The 25,469-nt window shown below is 41.0% G+C and overlaps 1 protein-coding gene across 1 annotated transcript in view; it reads left to right on the top strand.

The window, feature by feature from the left end:
* The window catches only part of KMT2C (lysine methyltransferase 2C), a 229,695-nt gene that overhangs the window by 137,154 nt on the left and 67,072 nt on the right, over positions 1–25,469 (top strand). Inside the window, exons 15-24 of the mRNA XM_038755544.1 lie at positions 4,790–4,909; positions 7,889–8,005; positions 9,258–9,359; positions 9,515–9,619; positions 12,163–12,344; positions 13,786–13,950; positions 15,327–15,436; positions 17,108–17,173; positions 18,316–18,528; positions 25,099–25,227. Of these exons, the coding sequence (XP_038611472.1) occupies positions 4,790–4,909; positions 7,889–8,005; positions 9,258–9,359; positions 9,515–9,619; positions 12,163–12,344; positions 13,786–13,950; positions 15,327–15,436; positions 17,108–17,173; positions 18,316–18,528; positions 25,099–25,227 (1,309 nt within the window). The remainder of the gene's footprint in view (positions 1–4,789; positions 4,910–7,888; positions 8,006–9,257; positions 9,360–9,514; positions 9,620–12,162; positions 12,345–13,785; positions 13,951–15,326; positions 15,437–17,107; positions 17,174–18,315; positions 18,529–25,098; positions 25,228–25,469) is intronic.

Genomic DNA, 25,469 nt, shown 5'->3' with positions numbered 1-25,469 from the left:
TCCCGGCACCACCACGTCTCCTGAGTGACAGTGGGCAAGTCAGTTCACGTCTCTGTGCCTGCGTTGCCTCATCTGTAAAAGGGGATTAAGACTGTGAGCCCCATGTGAGACCTGGACTGTGACAGCCTTATTAGCTGGTATTGTCCCCAGGGCTTAATACAGTGCCTGACCCATAGTAAGTGTTTAACAAATACCATTAAAGATAATTTAAAAAAAAAAAATCAGCATCAGTGTAGTTTTTACCCGTGTCATTTTACCAAATGTCACCAGTACAAGGTGCAGACCAAACACATCTTGAAGGGAGGATCTCGGGCATGTTTAGTGTAGATACAAAAGCTACAGATAGCGGCAATGCTGATGGAGTCACAGGGAGACAGCCCTCACGAACACCTGCAAAACCTAGATTTGAGAAATCCTGGGAAGACCATCATGAAAAAACAACAGAATTCTATTTTACCTTTTTTTGGCAGAAGGAGAGTGAGGAAAAAATGATGCCTCTGAAAGGGTATGGAAAAGTTATTCAGTAAATTCACGTTTACTTTTATGCTATTTCAGCTTAAGCATAATTGGTCATCTTTTTTCCTCCGACTAAAAAGACCAGATGCAGGTTATTCTTATTTTTTCTCTCCACTCCTTGGGGGTTCTAGATCGATGCCACACAGTTTGTTACAATTTTGGGGGTGAGGAAGTTCTTCATCCTAATTTGGATTTTTTTTTTCTTCGCTTTATACCCCCTAATACTTGAGAATTTTCTGAATATTCTTGAATGAGCGTTTCCTCCCTTTTCTGTCCTTACCATCGCTCTTCCCCTTCCCCCAAGGTCCCCCCCACCAACTTTTAATTTCCTTCAAATATTTGCTTTTAGATCTTTTCAGAAGTTGGTGTCTCTTTTGGAGAAGGGGGAATTGCTTCTCTGCAATTAAGAGATTTCTAAAAATAGCCATCCAATTAGATCAAACTATCACCCCCTGTGCCTCCTTTGTCTGAGAATTACAGCTTCCGTTTTTATTTTCGTGACTTTAAATAATTTCATTCAAAGTTAAATGAAGGTTATAAAATACTTGCTCCCCACTGAGGCAGTGCAATGACAGTCTCAAATGAAGGGTTCGAAATTTTAGTGTATGACTTTTTTTAATGCATTCCTGGGAGAGAGAAACCAGGCCTCTAGAGTGATGTTCTGCAGAGGATAGCAGCATTTGTAATACTTCAATTACAGCAAGGCAATTTCCCTTTCCAAATAATGAAAGCAAATTTTAAGTGTGAAAAGGAAGCACTGTTAGGATTTATTTTTATTGAACTGTAACTAGAAAGTAAATACTGATCCCTTTGTCAGATCAGTGAGTTGATTAAAAAAAATCCTCAGCAATATAGTAATTGTACATTAGTTTTAATTAAGACGCCTTTGAAGACTTTCCTATAAGGCATTACTATGCCCTTAGCTGCTGCTCAGGAAATGATTATGAATCATAAATACCCCACTGCACTGCAAAACTTTGGCATCCTAAACATGGTCACCGTCGTCATAACCGTAAATAAGGATTTAAGACTGAGATTGAGCCCCGACTGCTCATATTAAAGAAGAAATAAGGTCCCTGTCTTGGTCTTGCTTTGAAAGCCCCATGTCATCATCATCATCAATCGTATTTATTGAGCGCTTACTGTGTGCAGAGCACTGTACTAAGCGCTTGGGAAGTACAAGTTGGCAGCATGTGAGATTGCCTTGCCAGTGTCCAATTGGATAATCTAGTATCTACTCCAGGGCATAGAACAGTGTCACATAATAAGAATTGTCCAAAAAGCACAATTAAAAAATAGTTCGTTCATATGACTTTCAACTAGTCATGTCTGTGAGGTAGAAAAGCAGGGAAGAAATGTGTTTTACCCAGTATTTGTCTTTATTAAACCTTATTCTCTACTTTAGTTCACCACTCCAGCTCATTTTTAATGAACTGTTCAGTTTTCCATAACAACTAGAGGTGGTGCTGTTAATGTAACCAAATATTTAAATAACCCTAAGGGAGAAATCATCAAATCCAGTGGATGTGAAAGCATCTAACTTAAGTAATCATCAAATCAGTTTATTTCCTTCTTTCCAATTTGGGCTTCATTTAGTTACACATGTCTGTGTGTGAGGAGGTAATGAATGTGTTCCGTTGCCAGTGATGAGTAATTCTAAGGCATCCGATCAAGTTAATTGATTGTCAACAGTTTCATTTTAAAGGGAGTATTGTGATTATTTATCCACCCCATTTCTGTGTTTTATTTCTGAGGAATTTTAGAAAAGTAGTCAAAATATTAAATTGAGTTCAATGAATTATTTGCATTATATAGAGAAGCCTTTTGTACTAAGAGTGTACGAAAGCCTTCAGTTGCTAAACAGTCGCTGATGATTTGGTAAGCTCTGACCTTTGTTGATGTTTTATCTTTTTCTTATAATTTAGTTGCAGCTGTGCTGTTTCATTTTGTAGGTTTAAGAATGTGCTGCAAAATTACGATTTCCTGTTTGTCGAAGTACCTAATTAGTACCATGATTTTTATTTAGTTCCTTGAAAATTGGACATAATAGAATTTATTCTAAATTATTACAGTTGTAAACGTTAATTTGAAAACACACTAATTATCACGGTTTTCTGAAAGTCGTTCATGTCGAGTGTGAAGACTGCATTGTTAGAGTAGATGCAGTAGGTCACACCAGTAGTATTCTGTCTTGGATGTGATCGCCAGTGGATACTTAGAGGAAGTGTGATGATTGTCCTCATAGACATCCAGATTACAGGAAATTTTTAGGTATTGTCCAGTGGGAAACTTTTCCCAAAGCCATACAACTTAGACTCTGGAGCTTGATCACTAGAGGATTGTTTTCATGGAATTATTTAGTATATAGAATAAGCTTTAACAATAGCTTTAGATAATATTTGGAGTTATGTGTTTTCCCTGGTTTTTGCAGGGAGATAATTATAACATTTATTAAGCATTTACCATGTGCTAAACGTGGCATAGATGCAAAAATTATGAAGTTGGATCTAGTCCCAATCCCACATAGGGCTCACGATCTAGTTTATCCCCATTTTACAGAAGGGAAAAATGAGTCCCTGAGACCTTAGACGACTTATTCAAGGTCATAGAGCAGCCCAGTGGGGGACCTGGGACTTCTTTTTTTTTTTTAATGGTACTTTAAGTTGTTACTAGTGCCAAGCACAGTACCAAGCCCCGGAGTAGATACAAGATAATCAAGTTGGACAGAGTCGCTGTCACATGTGGGGTTCACAAAAGTCAGAGGGAGTAAGATTTAAACCCCATTTTAAAGATGAGAGAACTCTGACCTGTGTTCTTTTTCTTTAGACATTGTTGCTTCAGCAGGAGATTCAGGAAAAGTTAAAGGCAAATAGAAAGAATAGTTTTGCAGTGGAGGCTGTTGTGAAATAGAAATTGCATATCATTATTGTTATCCCAGTTTGCTGCTGATATTTTATGCCCCTTTTTAAAGCTGAAGCAGTATCTGATTAATCTTGTCAGAAATTAGTTAAATGGGTGTAATCAGTCAGTGGTATTTTTTTTTGAGCACTAACTCAGTGCATAGCACTGTACTGAACACTTGGGAGAGGACAATAAAGAAGCCAAGAGACCTGCCCTCAGTCTAGTGGAGGAGCCTACACTCTAGCAGAGGACCTTCCATCTAAATGGGATATATATTTCTAGGTATATGACAAAAAATAACGCTAACTGTAATTTTGCATCACCGGTAAGTAAGTGTTCAATGCTTATGACCAAGGTTTCATTACTCAGTGTATTTGAATTTTCAGAATTATTAAGGAGAGAACACATGAGTGAATTGTTAGTTATAAGAACGTCCTTTTGGATCATTTTATTGCTTGATGTTGTTTTGCATTTTATTTTAAAGGTCTATGTGATATTTGTAGAGTAAACATTTTATTTATGCTTAGTTTCTACTTTTGGATTAGTTGTTTTGGAAGCTAATTTGACATTTTCATAAGTTGTTTCACTTAAGTAGTTCTGTTTTCCAAAAGACTTCCAGTGAACTCCTGGATTCAGTTTGTCAGCCTTTTTTTAGGCATTTTATTTTGCAAATTTAGGACATTTTGCCTTCTAAAAGCACTTGTTTTTGGATATTCTCAAATTAGCTCCACTTATCTAAATCCAGCGCAGTTATTCCCGTCCCTAATTTTTCCTTGCACAGTATTAGGGTATTGACGTGTCAGATACTGAATTAAAGTAACCTTGTTGGATCTAGGTGCATTTATCATAATCCTATTATATATCCACCTTAAAGATAGTTCTTACTGGTAGTTAGTGCTTCTCTTTTGATTGCCTTTTGCCTGTTGATTTTGATTGTAATGTAAATGCTGGAAGGCAATCCATTCCCCCTTTGCTGTAGAGTGAAATTTAGGAAAGGAAAGCACTGTGATGTTCCACAACCCTAGAATACTGTCCAACTGGCTTTTTAAAAATCAAGATTGAGGCATATATGTTCAATTTTCAGCTCATTGATAGTGTTGTCAATCAGCTATATTTTCTAGTGTGTTGTCTGTGGTCATTCTCTGTGAGTGAGAAACATTCTTTTATATGAAGTAGTGGTAAAACATTATTTTAGTAGAAAGTAACTGAAAACAGTAAATTGAACTGATCCCTCTTTAAAGCAATTTGTCCTAAATTTCCATACGTCTGCATCTGCTTTTGCTGTTCTGAAATCTTTAGTTGCTGGCTTTGATTTTTTTTTTTTTATGTTGCTGAGTTTTATACATCTATTTTCTCACCTGCCATATCCTAGGGGGCTTGGAGTACCAATAATACAGTGAGCCCACCTTCCTGGTCCCCAGACATTTCAGATGGTCGGGACATTTTTAAACCCAGACAGCTTCCTGGCAGTGCCATTTGGAGCATCAAAGTGGTAAATAAAATTGCCTTTATGTTTGTGTATGCTTTTTCTTTCTGGAATGCGCTGTACTAGAACTTAAGACTTTAACCCGCTAAATTTGAATTTCACATTCATTTTCCTGGTAAAATATATGGAATTCCCGGCATTTGTATTTACCAAATTAATACTGTGTCTAGAATGAAGAGGGTAGGCGTTCTGGGGCTCCATTCTCCCATGTTTTGGCTACGCTGTATGATAGGAGGGAGCCCCTGAAGCTTAAAGCTTACACCCACAGCCCTGCATCCCGTATATTTGATGTGGCGAATGTGTCGGTTTCATACCGTGAAATGTGCTCTGCACACACAGTAAGCGCTCAATAAATACGATTGATGATACCGTGGGCCAGGAGGTTCTGAACCGACAAAGTTGATAGCGTTGCTTCCACGGGAGCAGAAAGGTTGGAGACTGTAAGTGCATCGTGAACATAGACCGTTGTCTACCGACTCGATTATATTGGACTCTCCCGAGCGCTTAGTTCAGTGTTCAGCACACATTAAGCGCTCAATAAATACCATTGATCGACCAGTTCCACTGGAGCTTAGCAGAGGTGTGGTGACTGGAGGGCATTGGACAAGCAGCCTGGCCTCATGGAAAAAACGCAGGCTTGGGAGCCCCATGTCTGCTGTGTGACCGTGGTCAAGCCACTTAACTTCTCTGTGCCTCAGTTACCTCATCTGTCAAATGGGGATTAAAGCCGTGATCCCCAGGTGGGACATGGCAACCTGATGATCTTGTGTCTACCCTAGCACTTAGTACAGTTCCTGGCACCTAGTAAGCGCTTAACAAATGCTATTAAAAAAAGAGAGAGGCCCAGTGAAGAGGCGCGCTCTCCCAACTCAGTGCGGAGCTAGGGAGAAGTCAGCAGAGCCAGGTCCTAGCACAAGCAAGCCCTCCATCAGCCTCCCTGCCTGTTCTTTCCCAAACTTTGTTGGGGTCACTCTTTTCAGCTGATGCTCTGCCCACAGTAAGCACTCAGTAAATACCATCGCTTGGTTGAGTCTCCTGCTGCTGTAGCATTTGAGTGCTTTTCGGGTGCAGAGCACTCCATTAGGCTCTTAGGAGAATACAGCAGGCACAAAGCACGTGTTCTCTGCCTTCAAGGAGCTTCTAATCTAACAAAGGAGACAGTCCAAGATGATTTAAATAAGCACTCCGTAAATGCGATTGAATGAATTTACTGATTAATAGTGGGAGTAGGAGAATGAATAAGGATAAAATCAATAAGGGTCAGGAGGGCTGTAAAAATAAATACATTATGGTACAATTGATTATACATATCCATGTGTACTGTGGCTTCCATGCTCTCTCCTTTTAATAATAATAATTATTATTATGGTATTTGTTAAGTGCTTACTATGTGCCAGGCACTCTACTAAGCGCTGGGGTAGATACAAGCAAATCGGGTTGGACGCAGTCCCTCTCCCACTCGGGGCGCACAGTCTCAATCCCCATTTTACAGATGAGGTAACTGAAGCCCAGAGAAGTAAAGTGAGTTGCCCATGGTCACCCAGCAGACAAGTGGTGGAGCCGGGATTAGAACCCATGACCTTCTAAATCCCAGGCCCTTGCTGTATCCATTATGCCTTGCCGCCCCTTTCTTTCTACTCCCTTTTTCCTATCCCCATTATGTGCTTGGTTTGACACCTTTGTCCCACACAGCCCCATATCTTGCCCAGATCTTGCCTGCCCTCCAAATAAAGGGAGAACTAAATTTATTATGTTATAAAGCAAAATCATTTCCGTGACCATTTTTACTGGGGGGCTTGGAATGCCGCTTCCCTTATTGTATTCATATGGTTTAGTGTATTTTAAAAAAAAAAGAACCGCCCAGCAGAATGCTAGCCGTAAAAAGGCAGCTCGAATTTAGTAATGACTGCTCCAGGGTCAAGAAGCTCAGAATGAAAGTATTTAGCTAAGAAATGCACAATATTTTTAGGTTTGATTAATGAGCACCTGTATGTATTTCCATGTGAAATTTAGTTTTCCATATAGAAACGAAGGAACTACGATGTTAGATGCTAACAAAGAAGAAACTTGTTAATAAAATAAAATAATAATATAAAATAAGCATTAGGGAAATATTGATTTCAAGTAATGTAATATTCTTGCGTCTCTAGTAATGCTAACTTTTCATTTTTATATTGGGTTATTAGCACTGATTGAAATTTTTTATGCCACCATAATATTTATTACATGAAACGTGAGCGAAATATGTTTACATTGGAATAAATGAGTTATTGATGAGTTTAATCCTAAATTCAGACAAGCACCATGTCATTGTAGGTAATCAAACATTATAAAATATTTATATATTGCCCCCGCACTTTTCTGAGGAGCGTATATATTGGCAGATGTCGTATTGAAAGGTAAATAACCTTACTGTTGTGATCCAAGAATTTGACTTGAAAGTAGGTATTTCCCCAGTTGAAATTCATTCATTCAGTCATTCATTCATTGTCATATTTATTGAGCGCATACTGTGTGCAGAGCACTGTTGGAAAGTACAATTCAGCAATAAAGAGAGACAATCTCTGCCTACAACGGGCTTACAGTCTAAAGCCATCAAGTCACTTTTGTTATTCTTCTCAACTGAGGCCTTCTAATGATTTCAACAACATGTAAATAGGTATACCTATTTGTGTTGGGCACATAGGTCCTTGAGCAGTAGTGCATTGTAGCCAAATTTAATTTAGAAAACAAGGATCAAACTTAGTGTCTCAGTGTTACATAGTGTGGAAGGGTTTGTCTGTCACACATTGGTCTTATTAATTAAATCTCATGGTCAGCCATGTCACCTTAATCATTGGATGAAGAGCTCAAATAGAGTTGCTTTTTCACTTTCTGCAACCATTGTGCCACTTCCCCTTCATAGAACATTTTAAGTAAGGTCATCTTAAGCTTGCCCGTGTCTCAAATCGGTCATTGTGGTGTTTTTTTAAAATGTTAAAATAGGGTCGAGGATCGGGATTTCCCGGGAAACGGAGACCACGAGGCGCAGGACTCTCGGGACGTGGTGGCAGAGGCAGATCAAAACTGAAAAATGGAATTGGAACCGTTGTTGTTCCAGGGGTAAGGATGATTAGGTTATTGTTGGGTTTTTTTAAGTGGATCGGAGCCCTGGGAGAAGGTTTTAGGAGAATAGGGGTTTTGCTGGGAAAATAAAATTCTCAAACTCTAGAGTGGTTCAAGTCATGCAAGAACTTTCAGAGGGAAAAGGATAGGGGAAGGTAGATTTAGGTCATGAGCTGCAGATCCTGCTGAGACGTGGGGGGACCCAACTAAAACATGGCTTTCCTCACGTGAGGTCCTGGAACTCTGTAGGTGAGCTACCCCGCAGACCTGAAAATGTTTACCCTGGACTGTGGTAGAGATGATAATCCTTGAGAGAATTTTTAGGGATGCATATGTTCATTTTCCCAGTATCATAGTGCAGAACACTGTAGTAAGTGCTTGAATAATGGTAATAATAATAATTATGTTAAACACTTACTAGGTGTCAAGCAGTGTACAAGCTCTGGGGAGGATACAAATCCATCAGGTTGGACATGGTCCCAGTCCCATATGGGGCTCGCAGTCTGAGTAGGAGGGAATCCCCATTTTACAGATGGGGAAACCGTGAGGCACAGAGAAGTTGTGACTCGCCCAAGGTGGCGCAGCAGACTAATGTTGGAGCTGGAATTAGAACCCAGGTCCTCTGATTCCCAGGCCCGTGCTCTTCCCACCAGGCCACACATCCTCCAATTTGCCTGACCCTATGTACAATTTCCAACGTGAACAGCTCTGTTAATTGTAGTGCTTCATCAGAGGCTTCCAAAATTGTTAGGAAATCATGGCAGTGACTCAGTTTCAACTCAGTACAAACAGCTGACTTGAAATGCTCAGGTACTCTTTCAGAAGAGCATATCTTGCCAGTCAAAGATATTGAGCCCCTACTGTGTTCAGGCACAGGTCTTTTAGCCTTTCTCAGCACTATCTGATATATATATGTGTACATTAGCATGACAGATGTCCAGAAATGTGCTTCCCTTGGAACAGTCTATCGAGCTGGTCCTGGAAGGAAATGAGGTGAGGTGGGCAGGAATTTTTTCCCGAGTTGTTGTCGGCAAGTGGAAAGATATATTATTAATAACTGCTCAGGAAAGCAAGTAGATGTTATGCTTGGATGAATAGTTTTAAACCAAAAGCATGTTCACGTGAGGAAAACTTGATTCCTCTGTAATTCCATGTGCATCTTCTCAAAGTCATTTCCATTAAAAGTTCTGTGTGAATGAGATTGAATGCTGAAAATATGCTCATGGATGTATCCCTCACTGTTTTATAGGTCACTAATATGGATATGTCATCCAGTAAGGACGAAGAGGAAAATTCCATGCATAATACAGTCGTCCTATTTTCTAGCAGCGACAAGTTCACTTTACATCAGGTTGGATTGTCATTGTGCTGTTCCTGACCTTTATCCCATTATATTTTCTAATTTTTCCCTCCAAATTTTCATTTAACTTCATGCTGTCGGAGTTGACTTTTCTGCTCTTAAGTGGGGAAAAACAAATGAGTTTTATTCATTTATTTTGATGCCAGGACATGTGCGTGGTGTGTGGAAGCTTTGGCCAGGGTGCGGAAGGAAGGCTACTTGCTTGTTCTCAGTGCGGACAGTGCTACCATCCTTACTGTGTCAGCATTAAGGTGAGTGCTCTCCAGTTGAAATTATTTGAAATAATTTTTTCATAATGTGCTTGAGTAGCAACACGCTGCTTCCAGTTTCTTGTCATAATTAGAAGAGTCATTAACTTGTTAAGAATTCTTTGGCTAATGTGACCATTATTTGTATGCGACTGCGAAAGACTTTAATTAAATGTCATTTTCTAAGGTTTCATTGCCTCAAGAGAAATTAACCTTTCTGAATTCTGCAGCCGTAAATAGCCCTGATTATCTAGCAGGAGAGTTTGAACAAATACTGTGGAAAATATAGGCTTAAACTGAAGCCATGCATGGATTTATTTTAAAGGAAAAACAATAGTGTGTCTTCATTAGCTAGGGCATAAGTATCATTGATTCAGTTTGTTGGCTGTCATAATTGGCAGCAACTGGAAGAGATAATTAATTTGTCTTAAATTTATTAGCATTGTAGAAAATGTGAGAACATTTAATTTGAATAGTATGAGCTACCTAATTTATGTTGGCAGTCAGTCAGTCTTTATTGAGTACTTACTGTGTGCAGAGTACTGTGCTAAGCGCTTTGAGTACAATATAACAGAGTTGGTAGGCTTATTCCTCTCCCACAATGAGCTTTCAGTTTGGAGGGAGAGACAGTAAGATAAATAAAAATAAATAATGCTAAGTCATTTATTACCACCTAGTAGTAGAGGTCCCCTTAAATTCAAGGATGATACAGCCTGTGGTGAAACTGCATCCAGGTATGTGGTTGCACGTGCGAGAGAGCACACCTTTATTATCACCTGTATATATGTATATATGTTTGTACATATTTATTACTCTATTTTACTTGTACATATCTATTCTATTTATTTTATTTTGTTAGTGTGTTTGGTTTTGTTCTCTGTCTCCCCCTTTTAGACTGTGAGCCCACTGCTGGGTAGGGACTGTCTCTATATGTTACCAACTTGTACTTCCCAAGCGCTTAGTACAGTGCTCTGCACGCAGTAAGTGCTCAACAAACACGATTGATGATGATGATGATGATGACTATCCCTGCACGTCTGTTCATGAAAATAGGGCAGTGCCCAAATCAGTGGTAGCAATTCCCCGGCACCCCCCACCCATCAGTGCTTGAAGCCTGTTTACTTGTTCTCTGTTGTTGTCTGTCTCCCCTTTCTAGACTGTAAGCCCCTTGTTGGGTAGGGACCATCTCTGTATGTTGCCGATTTGTACTTCCCAAGCGCTTAGTACGGTGCTCTGCACACAGTAAGCGTTCAGTAAATACGATTGAATGAATGAAGCACGCCACCTTTAACCCTGCCTCTTTTTATCTTGCCCTTCAGAGATTTCCCCATGCACTCCCCAACCAGCCTGAGGAGTGGGGATGACAAATGTAAACTGCAAACTGGGTTTAGTTTTGAAATGTAGCTATTTATAGGGCACCTTAAGCTTTAACTCTACCTTATGTGTGCTTTATGAAAAACAGTATTATGTTTTCAGGACAGACAAATTTTCCTTCTCCTGTTGCTGGAAATTTTTTCCAGATATTTATCCAGAGTGTGCCTATATTGGCTAGGGCGCCTGGATAAAAATACGAAATCATAAAGTTATACAGATGACCAAGTAAATTAAGCTGCTCAGCAGCAAAAGCCCTATTAAAGAAACAACCAGCAGGGCCCTCTACTTACTGAAAAACGTTCTGGACTAAGCACTTCTTGCAAGATACTATTAAACTTAAGAAATGGGAAATCCATTGGATGAGGACAGGGTAAGGAGGAGCAGAGAACTCTTTTAATGCACCTCATGAGCAGTAATATGAATTCACCCAACAATATTGAAATGGGTATGCAGGTGCTATTGATCACTTGAAGAAAATGATCAATTTCTAAAATTCATTTAGACTATAGTGACGGTCACTAGGAGTCAGATAAAGAGGAGCTGTGTATGACGATTCTCCCATTTGACTGTACGCTCATTCAGGGCAAGGTTTTTCTTTTTCTTGTTGTTTGTTCCACAATCCCCTGCACCCACTATGGGCTAAATAAATACCTATACTGAGCTCCTAGGTGGAGTAGTGTGATCTCAGCGCTTCGTACTGAGCCTGGCACATAGTAAGCGCTTAAGGAATGTTATTATTATTATTATTATTGTCTCAGAAAAGCTACTTTATTAGCTTTCCCATGAGAACTAACTTTCAAGATGAAATCTCTTGAGCGGGTTTCTTCCATCAGAGACTTAGAGCTGGTCCTTCTAGGGATTTTTTTTCTCTCCTTTTTGTGTGAGAATGGGGATGTACTTTTTTAACCATTAAACCATCCAAGCTGAGAGAAACAAGTCAAGGGTAGCCATCGCTCCTCATCTTACTGCTTTCAGAAGGTTGCACCTATAAAGATGTAACATTTATATTAATGTCTGTCTCCCCCTCTAGACTGTAAGGTCGTTTTGGGCAGGGAATGTGTTTGTTGTTATATTGCACTCTCCCAAGTGCTGCGTAGAGTGATTAGCACACAGTAGTGCTCAAATACAATTGAATGGTCAAGTAGAATGGTAACCTGTGGATTATTTTCTAGATCACTAAAGTGGTACTCAGCAAAGGCTGGCGGTGCCTGGAGTGCACAGTATGTGAGGCCTGTGGGAAGGCTACCGATCCAGGAAGATTGCTCCTCTGCGATGACTGCGACATCAGCTATCACACCTACTGCCTGGATCCCCCCTTGCAGACAGTTCCCAAAGGAGGATGGAAGTGCAAATGGTGTGCTAGATTTCAGAAATCCCTGTTCTGTTATTTCAAATTGTTATGGAACTCAGTTTGAGCTTTTCATCACAAACATATTTATTGTGATATGTTTATGACAGCCATTTTGGATTTAAATTAAGCCGCCCCTAGGAGACATTCACATTTGTCGAGAGAATGTTAGTAGATGCATTGCAAACGGTAGCGTGGCCTTGTGGAAAGACCACGTGCCCGGGAGACTGAGGACCTGGGTTCTAGTCCTGGCCTGCGCCACTTGCCTGCTGTGTGGCCTTGGGCAAGGCATCTCACTTCTCTGGACCTCTTCAAAATGGGGATTCGATACCTCGTCTCTCTCCTTCTTGGACTCTTAAGTCCCATGTGAGACATGAGATTAACTCGCATTTTACCCCAGCACCTAAAACAAGGCTCGAGATGTAGTAAGCGTTTAGCAAGTACTGTGATCGTCAGCATTAAGTCCTCTATCCAAGGTTTTACAGTTATGACATAGCCAAGTCGAGTGTCCCGGTCTCCTGATTTCCACCCCAGACCTTTGTCTTGCAGAATCTATTGTAAAATAGGATGAGTAGGGAGAAAGAAGGACAAATTTTGCATATCTGTAGTTCCAGAGCCACAAATTCTTTCAAAATCCCACCTGTACAGACGACTTTTGTCTAAACCTAAAACCTGTTTTTGTTTGTTTTGTAATGAGCTCTTGCACTAAATAGGGGAAGTAGAAGAGCCCCAGGAGAGGAAGCAGAGTATCAAACATTGCTTGTTCATCTGCATTTTGCAGTGGCAGATGAGAAGACTATTTCTTCATATTTTTTGGTTTCATAGACAAGATTAGGGAGGGCATTTTTCTGACTTCCTAATTAGATGAAGAAGAGCATCTGCTTTTACTACTAGCTGCTGTGAATAAGACTGGATATAGGAGCACCTGAAAGACAGTTCCAAACACACTTGGTTAGCAGTGTCCCGTCACAGATTATATACTCAGTGACTCCTCTGTGTGATTGGGATAAGAACAAATGGACATTTAGAATTTCCTGACATTAAAATGGGTCTTACATGGCAGGAATAGATTATGCATGCCAATTTACATCAGCCCTGAAATGGGCTACACTTACAGTGTGAAAGCATGGGTTTTCCGAAGTTGAATAAATGTAGGGTGGGGTCCTCAATTCTGTAGAGTCTTCGCTTGGCATCAGCTAGTCTGTAGGTGGTCCTGGACGGAAACCTGGTTGACTGCAAATCTCTAAATGTAGGTGGTAGAATGAAAGAACTAGAACTGCACCCAGTGACTCTCTTGAAATTTTTCTCCCTGAAAATAGGAGTTGGGGAGGAGGAAGTGTTTGCGAACATTTGAACTGTTGAGAAATATTATGGCAATCTAAAAACAAATTCCCCAAATACCGAGCGGGCCCGATGAATCCCGACACATTTTTGGTGTGTTTTGCAGGTGCGTGTGGTGCCGGCATTGTGGAGCAACATCCCCAGGTCTAAGGTGTGAATGGCAAAACAATTATACGCAGTGTGCTCCGTGTGCAAGCTTGTCTACCTGCCCGGTCTGCTATCGCAATTATAGGGAAGAGGAGCTTATCCTGCAGTGCAGACAGTGTGATCGGTACGGTGTTTAAACGTCTTTTGTTTCATTTCTGTGATGCAATACAGAGAAATTGGGAAATCATCATGCAAATCCCCAAAACACGAGCAATTTTCTCCTCCTCCTCCTTGGGTCCTGCCAAGACTCTTGAGGGTACACATTTTCTCTCCCCTGAGTCAATTTTTAACAACCTGAGTTTAATGGCTAGAGAGTCCTTTGGGTGCGAAGACCCTATTTGGGGAAGTCTGTCTTATTGGTCGTTCTTTTGTGTGTAAAACCCTCTTTAAGAGTGGACTTTTTAGAAACTTGTAACCTTCTATTTCTGTATAGCTTCTGGATAATCAAATCGGATCTGTTGCCAGAGGGGTTGAAAAGATTCTGGAGGTTACTTTCATTTAATTCCTGTTTTTAGTTTTCTGGATCCTTTCTAGGTATCCCTTTACTCTGATTAAAAGAAAAAAACAAAACTGTATAAATATGTAAATGTATCTGTAGAAACAGCAGCTGTGGAGAAAAAGACTCTTGCCAAATAAATGTGATTTCACAGGTTTTTTCCTGCCAAAGCAGAAGGGAGTACACCTATAAGTTGTGTATAAGGAAAACAGGCATGTCCTCAAGTTCAACTCTGTGGATAGCTGGGAAACTATAGCGCACATCCAACCTGGCATGTGCAATCAGAAATTGAATGGCTATTCTTGAGCAAAGACTCAGGAGGCCTGCATTTCAGAGCCAGTCATCATCAATCGTATTTATTGAGCGCTTACTATGTGCAGAGCACTGTACTAAGCGCTTGGGAAGTACAAATTGGTAACAAATAGAGACTGTCCCTACCCAACAGTGGGCTCGCAGTCTAAAAGGGGGAGACAGAGAACAAAACCAAACATACTAACAAAATAAAATAGAATAGATATGCACAAATAAAATAAATAAATAAATAAATAGAGTAAAAAATATGTACAAACATATATACATATATACAGGTGCTGTGGGGAAGGGAAGGAGGTAAGATGGGGGATGGAGAGGGGGACGAGGGGGAGAGGAAGGAAGGGGCTCAACCAACCAGTCACAACCAAGGCAGGCCGTAGCTGTAGCTTCAAACCACTGGCTAATGTTTGCTGGGTGTATTAAGTAGCCAGGACAGTTGGTCAAGCATTGGCCTTTTCAGATACACACAAAAAAAAGTCAGTGATGTTATCTTCCAGCCTAAAGGACAGGGACTCTGCTTGACCCGATTATTTTGGATCTGCCCCAACACTCAACTCAGTGCTTGGCACATAGTAGTCGCTTAACAAATACCACAATCATTAATAAGAACTACTCTATCTGGAAAATTAAAAAAACACATAATTTGTTCACAAAACACTTTATTTCGTTCATTATGTCCTTTTCTCTTCTAGATGGATGCATGCCGTTTGTCAGAATTTAAATACAGAAGAGGAAGTAGAAAACATAGCTGATATTGGTTTTGATTGTACCATGTGCCGGCCCTATATCCCTTCCACAAATGGTAAGAGAAAAACTTTTAAACCGTAGCATTAGTCACAGCTGAGTTGCTCGTGGTTGAGAGGGTGATTTAGTTAGAGGTGCCTGATGTGCCTTAAGGGCTTTGCAGAACTCAGAAAGCATATCGAAACAGTGAATTGGTATTTTCGTTGCCACTTGAGAAAACCCAAATCCCAGTGATGTTAAGCAGAGCCAATATTAGCAGCCGAGGCATCACCAACTTCAAGGGGTCATCAGTCAGAAACAAATTGTCCAGCGCAGTATCCCCGGACAAGGCGCCTCAAGGACTCTGTTGGGGATGGGAACATGGCTTTCTTTAAAGGTTTGGAAGTAGTTATTTTCCTCACATCTCTGCCCCTTCCCCAACCCCTACCCAACTGAGCCCAGGAATGGCCTTGTTGCCCGGGAATGGCCCTGGTTCTGGGCAAAGACTGAGGCTCAGTGAATCCCAGTATCAAGGATCTACCCAGGGCTGCCCAGTGTGTAAATTGTAGGATTGTAATTGTGACCTGGTAAGAATGAGCTGAAATGCAATCATCATCAATCATCAATCGTATTTATTGAGCGCTTACTATGTGCAGAGCACTGTACTAAGCGCTTGGGAAGTACAAATCGCTTTAGGCTGTTGCTTTCCTCATCTGGTACAACAAAAACAGACTTGACGCCCTTGCCGGCTGGGTTGTTATGTATTTGCAACTCCCTTTCTTTTCTCTCCAGGCTCTCTTCATATCTCTTGGACCACTTTTCTGCTTCCCCTGCTCGTCGGTCTCCTCTAGCCCATTAACTTTGGACCCTCCACAGTCCAGTCCTGTACCCTCTATTCTTCTCTCTACTAACTTAGTTGGACAGGTTGTCCATTCACGTGGCTTCGTTTAGCCCCTGCACAGGACCGAGATCTCCTGCTGTGCCCTTTAAACATCTTTTCCTTCCAATATTTCTTCCTGGTTTCAGGGCATTTATTCTGGCTTTTCCGCCAATAATCATCGCTTCTTCTGAATGTTCTTCTGGCCTGCGGGCTCATAAAATCAGTTATCTTTCATTCTTATTCTCCTCCCCACGGCTTTGATCGAAATGCTACCAGAGAAGCAGCATGGCCTGGTGGCAAGAACACGGACTTGGGAGTCAGATGTCATGGGTTCTAATTCTGGCAGTTCCACCTGTCTGCTCTGTGACCTTGGGCAAGTCACTTCATTTCTCTGGGCCTCAGTTAATTCATCTGTTAAATGGAGATGAAGACCGTGAGCCCCACCTGATTTGATTATTGACACCTTAAGGGTGGGGCTATGATTTTTGTTTCTGTTCGCACACATTTAGCACTTAGTAGTGCTTTTGTATGCAGCCCTATTCCTTCTTCCTCCTATCTGTAATCTGTTTTAGTGTCTCTCTCCCCGACTAGAATGTTAGCTCTTTGGAGGCAGGGACTATGTGTACTAATTCTACTGTATATATTACAGCACTCTGCACGCAGGCTCTCAATTTATACGATTTGATTAATCAATTGAGTGAATACTGTTGAATGACAGTGAAAGAAAGAAAAAAGCAGGGAAAAAGATTTCAGCACTTATACTTTGCAACTGAAAATTTTTGCCTAAGTCTAATATAAAATTGTCATGGATGTGAGTACTTTAAATTTATACTTCTCTGATTAATTTGCCTAATTTTTGTATCATTTCAGTGCCTTCCTCAGATTGCTGTGAATCATCAATTGTAGCACAGATTGTTACAAAAGTAAAAGAGCTAGGTAAACACTCCTGCTTTATCTGTGTCAAAGAAAATTTTCTGCCAACGTCAATGTCCTTTTGTAAAGTACCAAAGTTCCATATGTTCCATGATATCTCGTGTGTCTTTATTAGCTTCATCTTTCTTCCAGGTACCCCAGGGAGCTAGGCATTGAAGCTTCGTTTCCTAAAATATCTCTATATTTGCTAATGTTGCAATTGGCAATTAAGGCGAGGTCCTTGCCGTAGCATGGAGCAGTTTGGTGGAGAGTATCCCTGTATCGTTCACCCTTGTATTAGGGAGAGGCCCAAAATGCAGACTTTTGATTCCTGTCCCCCTCCCGCTAATCAGTCACCCCAAAAATTTGTTAGAAGAAGATGACTCTCCTTCCAGTAGCTCTGAAACTACGTTGAGACCTGCCAGAGGGAAATGCCACCTCAGCTGTGCTGCGTGATTGTTAAAAGTGACACGAACAAAACAGAGAGGTAACAGTGTTCCCTCAACAGAGAGCAGTTAACATCCCCAAACGACTCAAGAAAATGGGGAGAGACTTTTCACTGACATGACTGTCAGACACCAGTTGCAGTGGGTTCAAGATTCTGGGCGAAGAGAAGCCAATCCAGACAGGCTACCAACTGCTTTTGCTAGCAGTTTACTTGCAGCAGCCGATCCGCACAACCACTGCTGTGTTTCCATCTGTCATTTCTCAGCAAAACATCAGGGGTAGGGGAAGGAGATTCAAAGGTTTCAAAAGGAATTTTTTAAGCCGCCCACCGACAGCCTACTAGGAAGATTAATTAGAAAGAATCACTTCCTAACTAACAGGCATATCTTGTTTTCTCACAAAACTACAGGTCTGTTGATTTGGTAGGGCATTTTGGAGGTTGTAATTTTGACCCATTTGAAATTAGAGTTTTTAATGTCGGAATTCCAGTGAAAAAGGTAAACTGGATGGGTCTGATTTGCCACCCTTATATTCACCTAGCCTATTTTTTCTTTGGGTTTTTACCAGAGTTTTTCCCGTGATGTAAATTTGGATCCTGTTGATGTGGTGTTTTGGAATATTTAGCTATTTAAAGAGATTATGTTTAAAATTAAACCAGAGTTTGTAAATGAAGATACCAAGAGCCAAATAGTTCTTTAATAGGCTGTGTACATTTTTAGATCCACTGAAGACCTATACACAAGATGGAGTCTGTTTGACAGAATCAGGGCTATCTCAGTTACAGAGCCTCACAGTTACAGTTCCAAGAAGAAAACGATCAAAACCAAAGCTGAAATTGAAAATTATCAACCAGAACAGCGTGGCCGTCCTCCAGACGCCCCCAGATATTCAGTCAGAGCATTCAAGGGATGGCGAGATGGATGACAGTAGAGGTAAGAAATACTTTAACTTCTTTAGACTGCGTACCTATGAAGGAAATCCATGTTGCCAGTAAGGGAAATTTTACTTGGCGTGATAATAAAAGTGTGAGCAAAAGGCTCATGATACCAATTAATTGCTAATGCCTGCATTAAATGAATAAGATTGTTGAGTCCTCTCTTTAGGCTCCTTTTTTTTTGACTCTCTTAAACCGGAACTCCAGGGGGTGGTCATTATCTTCCCAGATGTTATAAATGGAGCACAGGGGCTGGGTGGAATGGCCCATCGATGTCAAGGATCAAGCTTTGAGGTTTCCCTTCAAATGATATTGTAAGTGCAGCCCACCGCCAGTTGCAAGAATTCCCCCCTCCCTTTAGCCTTGGAAAGAGAAATTGGCAAGGTTCCCAGATTCAGTTGAATTGGAGCCAGAACTGCAGTCACCCAAAGACCTTCTTGGGGACTTTTGTTCATCAATCGAAAATTGTTCACTGATCCCTTAGTAAATCTAAAGATACTCCCCTATCTACCATTAGGGTCCTCAAAAGGAAAAGGCTTCAAGCCCCTCCATCCGTCAATCCACTGTGTTTATTGAGTGCCTACCGTGTGAAGAGCACTGTACTAAGCACTGGGGAGAATACAGTACATCAGAGTTGGTTGACTTGTTCACAAGGAGCTTACAGTCTAGAAGGGAAGGAAACCTCAAACCCATCCCCAAAGTGATATAAAACCGCTCACCAATGACTCTCGACTTCTCAGCAAAACAAACCAGGAAGCCCAGTTCCTCAAATTCCCCATTCCCCAGAACCCAATCAACCTATCAGTCCAGTGGTATTTGAGCGTTTACCGTGCAGAGCGTTGTGCCAAGGTCTTGGGAGACTACAACAGGGTAAATAGATACGATCACTACCATCACTTAACGGAGTCTCTTTCAGATGCCCTCCCTCTCCTACCCTCCAGCTGGGTTCCTAACCTTCTTAGGTTTTCCCTGAGGATTTATTAGGATTTCTCTGAGGTATACAATTTTCAGACTGCGGGACAAGCCTCAAGAATTTTTCCCCCAAAATACTAGATTATTTCTATCCGGGACTCTCACCAGGCAAATTATATGTATATATGCTTGTACATATTTATTACTCTATTTATTTATTTATTTTACTTGTACATATCTATTCTATTTATTTTATTTTGTTAGTATGTTTGGTTTTGTTCTCCGTCTCCCCATTTTAGACTGTGAGCCCACTGTTGGGTAGGGACTGTCTCTATGTGTTGCCAACTTGTACTTCCCAAGCGCTTAGTACAGTGCTCTGCACACAGTAAGCGCTCAATAAATACGATTGATGATGATGATGATGATGAAATTAGCCAGCCAAGAAAGCTGAGAAATTCCCCAGAAAAAACAACCAGCCCAGCCGACGATTAGCAAACCCTGCTCATCCAACCTATCAATCAGTCAGTCAATCATATTTATCGATCCTTGCCGTGATATCAGGGGGAGACCACAAGACCTCAAGATTGCCTCCTCTGCTACTTTAGACTGTAAATTCATTCTGGACAGGGATTGTGTGTATCGCATTGTACTTTCCCAAGCACCTAGTACAGTGCTCTGCATTCAGAAAGAGGTCAGATACCATTTATTGATTGATTACTTTCTTCAAAGCCCTGCAAGACACATGGCTTGCCAGGGTTGGTCTGAGTCTGTGGCAGTAAACTGTCAGTCAATCAGTCTGGCGTATTTATTCATTCAATCGTATTTATTGAGCGCTTACTGTGTGCAGAGCACTGTACTAAGCGCCTGGGAAGTACATGTTGACGACATCTAGAGACGGTCCCTACCCAACAACAGGCTTACAGTCTAGAAGGGGGAGACGGACAACAAAACAAAACATGTGGACAGGTGTCAAGTCGTCAGAATAAGCAGAATTAAAGCTAAATGCACAAAGGTAGTCGGGTTGGACACAGTCTACGTCCCCCGTGGGACTCGCAGTCTTCATCCCCATTTTACAGATGGGGTGACTGGGGCACAGAGAAGAGAAGTAACTCGCTCAAGGTCACACAGCAGACATTAGAGCCCCGATCTTCTCACTCACATTCCTGGGCTCTAGCCACTAGGCCATGCTGCTACTCTAAGTGTGGCGAGCTGCTGGGCTTGGGGCTGACTCAATGCAAATAATAATAATAATGACGGCATATGTTAAGCGCTTACTATGGGCCAAGCACTGGGGTGGGTACAGAAAAGGGGTCGTCCATCTGCTTGCCCACATTCTTCTCTACCTCCTGCCCCATTTCCACCACCTTCACTCTCTCAAGTAGGCAAGGGGTTGGCTCATTCCAAAGCTGCCTTAAATTCCTGCTCCTATCAATCAATCAATCGTATTTATGCACACGAAGCACCAAATGCACCAGCCGGAAGCCTCCCTATTTTTAGGGAGACTCTTTATAGCTTAACTTTTCCCTTTTCAGCATTTTGATAATGCGTCTGATAAGCGCCAAATGCACCAGCCAGGAGACTCCCTATTTTTAGGGAGACTCTTTAGCGCTCAATTTGTGCCCTTTCAGCATTTTGATAATGCTTCTGATAATCAGTACTTGTTCTCCCCTCATATTTAGACTGTAAGCCCCATGTGGGACAGGGACTTGATGAGCTTGTATCTGCCCCCAACGCTTAGAAGCAGTGTGGCTCAGTGGAAAGAGCACGGGCTTGGGAGTCAGAGGTCATGGGTTCAAATCCCGGCTCCGCCGTTTGTCAGCTGTGTGACTTCAGACAAGTCACTTAACTTCTCTGTGCCTCAGTTACCTCATCTGTAAAATGGGGATTAAGACCGTGAGCCCCATGTGGGACAACCTGATCACCTTGTATCTTCCCCAGCTTTGCTTTGCACATAGTAAATGCTTAACAAATGCCATTATTATCATTATTATTATTATTATTAGAACAGTGCCGGACAGATAGTGAGGGCTTAACAGATACCATCATTATTTGTTATCATTACTGATGTTATTTTCACCATGCAGAGTGGTTGTTAATTCCATCATGAAAGCCACTTTTCCTTGTTTTTCTTCTGAATTGCTTCTCTTTCAGTCAGTTTCTTAGCACGGCCAGTCCACCCCACCTCTTGCCAGCGTAGTCATAGGTTCCGATGAAGAGTATAAAGAGTTAGATGTATACAAATGCTTAAGCATACATTTCCCCTTGTGGATAGTATCGATTGATTATGCTTAATATAAGCAGTCTTTACAAGCTGAGCAATGTGCAAAGAGCTGGGGTAAAAACAAATAACCAGGTCAAGGGCAGACCAGTATTTATACATGGTAGCCATACATGTTTACTGTAAAACAATCTCCCTTTCTTATCCACATTTACCGATTCTTGTACGTGAGTGTGAAAAATAAGGAGTGGAGTGCCACCAGGGAGCTGAGATTTTGAAAATTATCTGGTCATATGAAAGATGTTGGCATCTGTCTTGGAAGCCAGGATCTCTACCCCCTCTTCCACTGACTCAGTTAGACCACTTAAGTCCCACTGTGAAAGGAGAGTTGTTTCTCTAGGGAGTGGGACAGGGAATGTAGTTATTTCCTGAATTAGTGTTTCTCCTGAGGAAGAAATGTTTTTTTCTTTTTCTCTGAGGGACCACCAATTCCTGCTTTCCCAAGGGTGAAGAACACTACCCAACTCCCTAAAATAATTATCTTTCTTTTGCTTTAAAATCTGCCTGTTTATCCTCCCCTCAAAAAGATTTGTTTTAAGAAAGGAGCCTTTTCATCAAGTCCTTTTTCACAAAAAATGGCTTTTATCATTTCCTGAATTAGCACTCAATGCTAACAGTAAATTCTTACAATTCACATGCTTTTTTTTTCCACAAGGTATTCTTTCAGTAGCTATAAAACCTTTACATTTTCCAATTCTTCTTCTTTCATCTATATTATTCGCCTTGAATTTACAGGTTTGGACCCCATTTAATGATTTATGGGACATTTTGTTCTCTCCGAAAAGCTTGTCTCCAGATATTACAGTTTCATTCATTTCCCCTATTTGAGTGTAAAGGCCAAAGAATTTGAGCAGCTAATTAAAAGAGTTAACTGAGAGCTATCCTGGACTCATAGCTTGAAGAAGCCTTGGGGGACATATCCAGTCCTCCCCTCTTTTATCTACAAGAATCTATTTTGCTTTTAATGACGGCCTGAAAAGATTTTCGCTTCTTTGATGACTGACTCCAGTTTCTCTCAATCCTCATTATTAGAAATTTCTTTCTGTTTCAGAGATTTCTGAGATTTCCTCATCAGGCTGTTTTCAGTCTTTGTATAGGCCTTGGACTTAAACAGTTTCTTTAAATGTCTAACAAGAAAGTTTTCCACAATAATTTTTATTTTCAAAAATCTTAAAATTAGGCCTCATTTAGCAAGGTGGGGAGAAAGCGATTGGGGCAGGTTAGTCAGATCTTCTTGTTCAGCACTTGGGAGAACAAAGTACCTTATTGTAGGAAGTACATTTCTATTGACATATATATATATATATGTGTATATATATATATATATATATGTATATATATATATATATACATATATATATATATATATGTATATATATATATACATATATATATATATATATATGAAATACATTTACTAGAAAGTAGCCTTCTTGATTAAGGAGGTTAAGCCATAGCAAAATGCAGTTCATCCATTTTGCCCCAAACCTAGCTCTTGTTTGGGGCTAGAAATGAAAACAAGGATGTGATTGGCAGGCAAGGCTCTGCCTCAGTTTCTTCATCTGTAAAATGGGGATTAAATGCTGTGAACCCCATGTGGAAATAGGGACTGTGTTTGACCTGGTTAATTTGTAGCTTCCCCAGTGGATAGAACAGTGCTTGACACATAGAACAAAGGGCTTAATAAATGCCATTATTTAGTAACTCCTTCCAACCAAGCCAGCCTGCCTTGTGGTCTTTGTAACTTTCTCCTGCAATGCGGAGGATGGGAAATCAGAAGGTGAGTTGGAGGAGCTCAGTGGCTCCTTCCCTTAGGACCTTGCACCCTGAGGGCCGAGGGAGGGAAATGAGCGAGAGGGAGGAGGAAGAAAAGTAGGTCATGTGATAAGAAAAAAAATCACTCTTGTCCCAAAGGCCAGGAATACTGCTGGGACTGCTGTCTTTGTGGTACAAGGGCCTGGGGATGTGATGGTCTCTGGAGATTGTCACCAATTACTTGTTGTTAAGCGCCTAAGTGAATAAGAAAGTGGTCTGTTGCACAACAGCATTGACATATTTTTGCACTTTGGAAACAAACAACTTAACTGTGTAGCTCAGGAGTTGGAGGACCACTGGTATGGTCTAGTCAAGAAATTTGCAGATCAGTAGTTCTCTGGGTGATCAGTTGTATATACAGGATTCTCATATATGTGCATATCATCTTTTTCAAGGCCCTACTGAGAGCTCCAGGCCCTACTGAGAGCTCACCTCCTCCAGGAGGACTTCCCAGACTGAGCCCTTTTCTTCCTCTCCCCCTCGTCCCCCTCTCCATCCCCCCATCTTACCTCCTTCCCATCCCCACTGCACCTGTATATATGTATATACGTTTGTACATATTTGTTTACTCTATTTATTTTACTTGTACATATCTATTCTATTTATTTTATTTTGTTAGTATGTTTCGTTTTGTTCTCTGTCTCCCCCTTTTAGACTGTGAGCCCACTGTTGGGTAGGGACTGTCTCTATATGTTGCCAACTTGTACTTCCCAAGTGCTTAGTACAGTGCTCTGCACACAGTAAGCGCTCAATAAATACGATTGATGATGGTGATGATGATGATCTTTTTCCAATATATAACAGCTTTTGAATTACGAGAGTTTTTTTTTGCATCCAGTAGTCTGTAAACTCATTACGGGCAGGGAACTTGTCTACTAGTTGTGTTATGCAGAACAGTGCAGCGCTCTGCCCATAGTAAACACTCAATAAATACGATCGATTAATTGATTCACTTACTCCATGACACTGGGGAGACTCCAGGCCTAACCTGAGGCACCATGGGCTGTTTGGTAATTCTCAAGAGGTGAAGTTGGGACAATTCTCCTACACTTGACTAAATTCCACTGCAAAGGAGAATACCTAATTTTGAAGAGTTTCCCCAGATTCACTAAAGGACACTTATTTTGGAAGGGATGCAGTGTGGCCTAAGGAAAAGAGCACAGGGCCAAAAGTCATAGGACATGGGTTCTAATTCTGGCTCCACCACCACTTTGTGGCCTTAGGCAAATCACTTCACTTCTCTGTGCTTCAGCTCCTTCATCTGCAAAATGAAGATTCAGCGCCTGTTCTCCCTCCTATTTAGACTGTGAGCCCTATATGGGACTGAATTATCTTGTATCTGTGCCAGCGCTTAGTACAGTGCTTAACACGTACACCATTATTATTATCATTATTAATAATAATGATTATCATTATTCTCATTACCAAGTTGATCAGAAAATGAACATCACTTTAATGGGATTTTCATTTGAAATACATCAATGCATGTGGTATAAGATTTCAATGGACACTGTCTTTAAACCAAATAAATCTATTTTCCTACCTGATGTTTATGGTTTCCAGAAGGTGATCTGATAGACTGCGAAGGAAAATCCGATTCTAGTCCTGAACGTGAAGCAGTGGATGATGATACTAAGGGAGCTGAAGGAGCTGATGGAGTCAAAAAAAGAAAAAGAAAGCCATACAGACCAGGTAGCTCAATCAAGTCAGGATTTCCAGAGTTACCGGTGAAATGTTTTAGGTAGCCAGAAACGCAAATTGATAGGCTTTCTGATTGCTAGTGGCCCAGCATTCATTCAAGGAAGGTGTCTCAGCTAGATGAAATGAGAACAACGTCCTTCAGCCAGTCCTTCTCTAACCTTTGATTTTTTTTTTTTTAAACCCCAGTATGTTTCGTGATGGAGCAGAGGAGAAAAGCCCAAGCCTAGTGTTCC

This window comes from Tachyglossus aculeatus, chromosome 13 (assembly GCF_015852505.1).
Source record: "Tachyglossus aculeatus isolate mTacAcu1 chromosome 13, mTacAcu1.pri, whole genome shotgun sequence".
NCBI lineage: Eukaryota > Metazoa > Chordata > Mammalia > Monotremata > Tachyglossidae > Tachyglossus > Tachyglossus aculeatus.
Note: the sequence above shows the minus strand (reverse complement) of the source record. Positions and strands in the feature narration are given on the sequence as shown.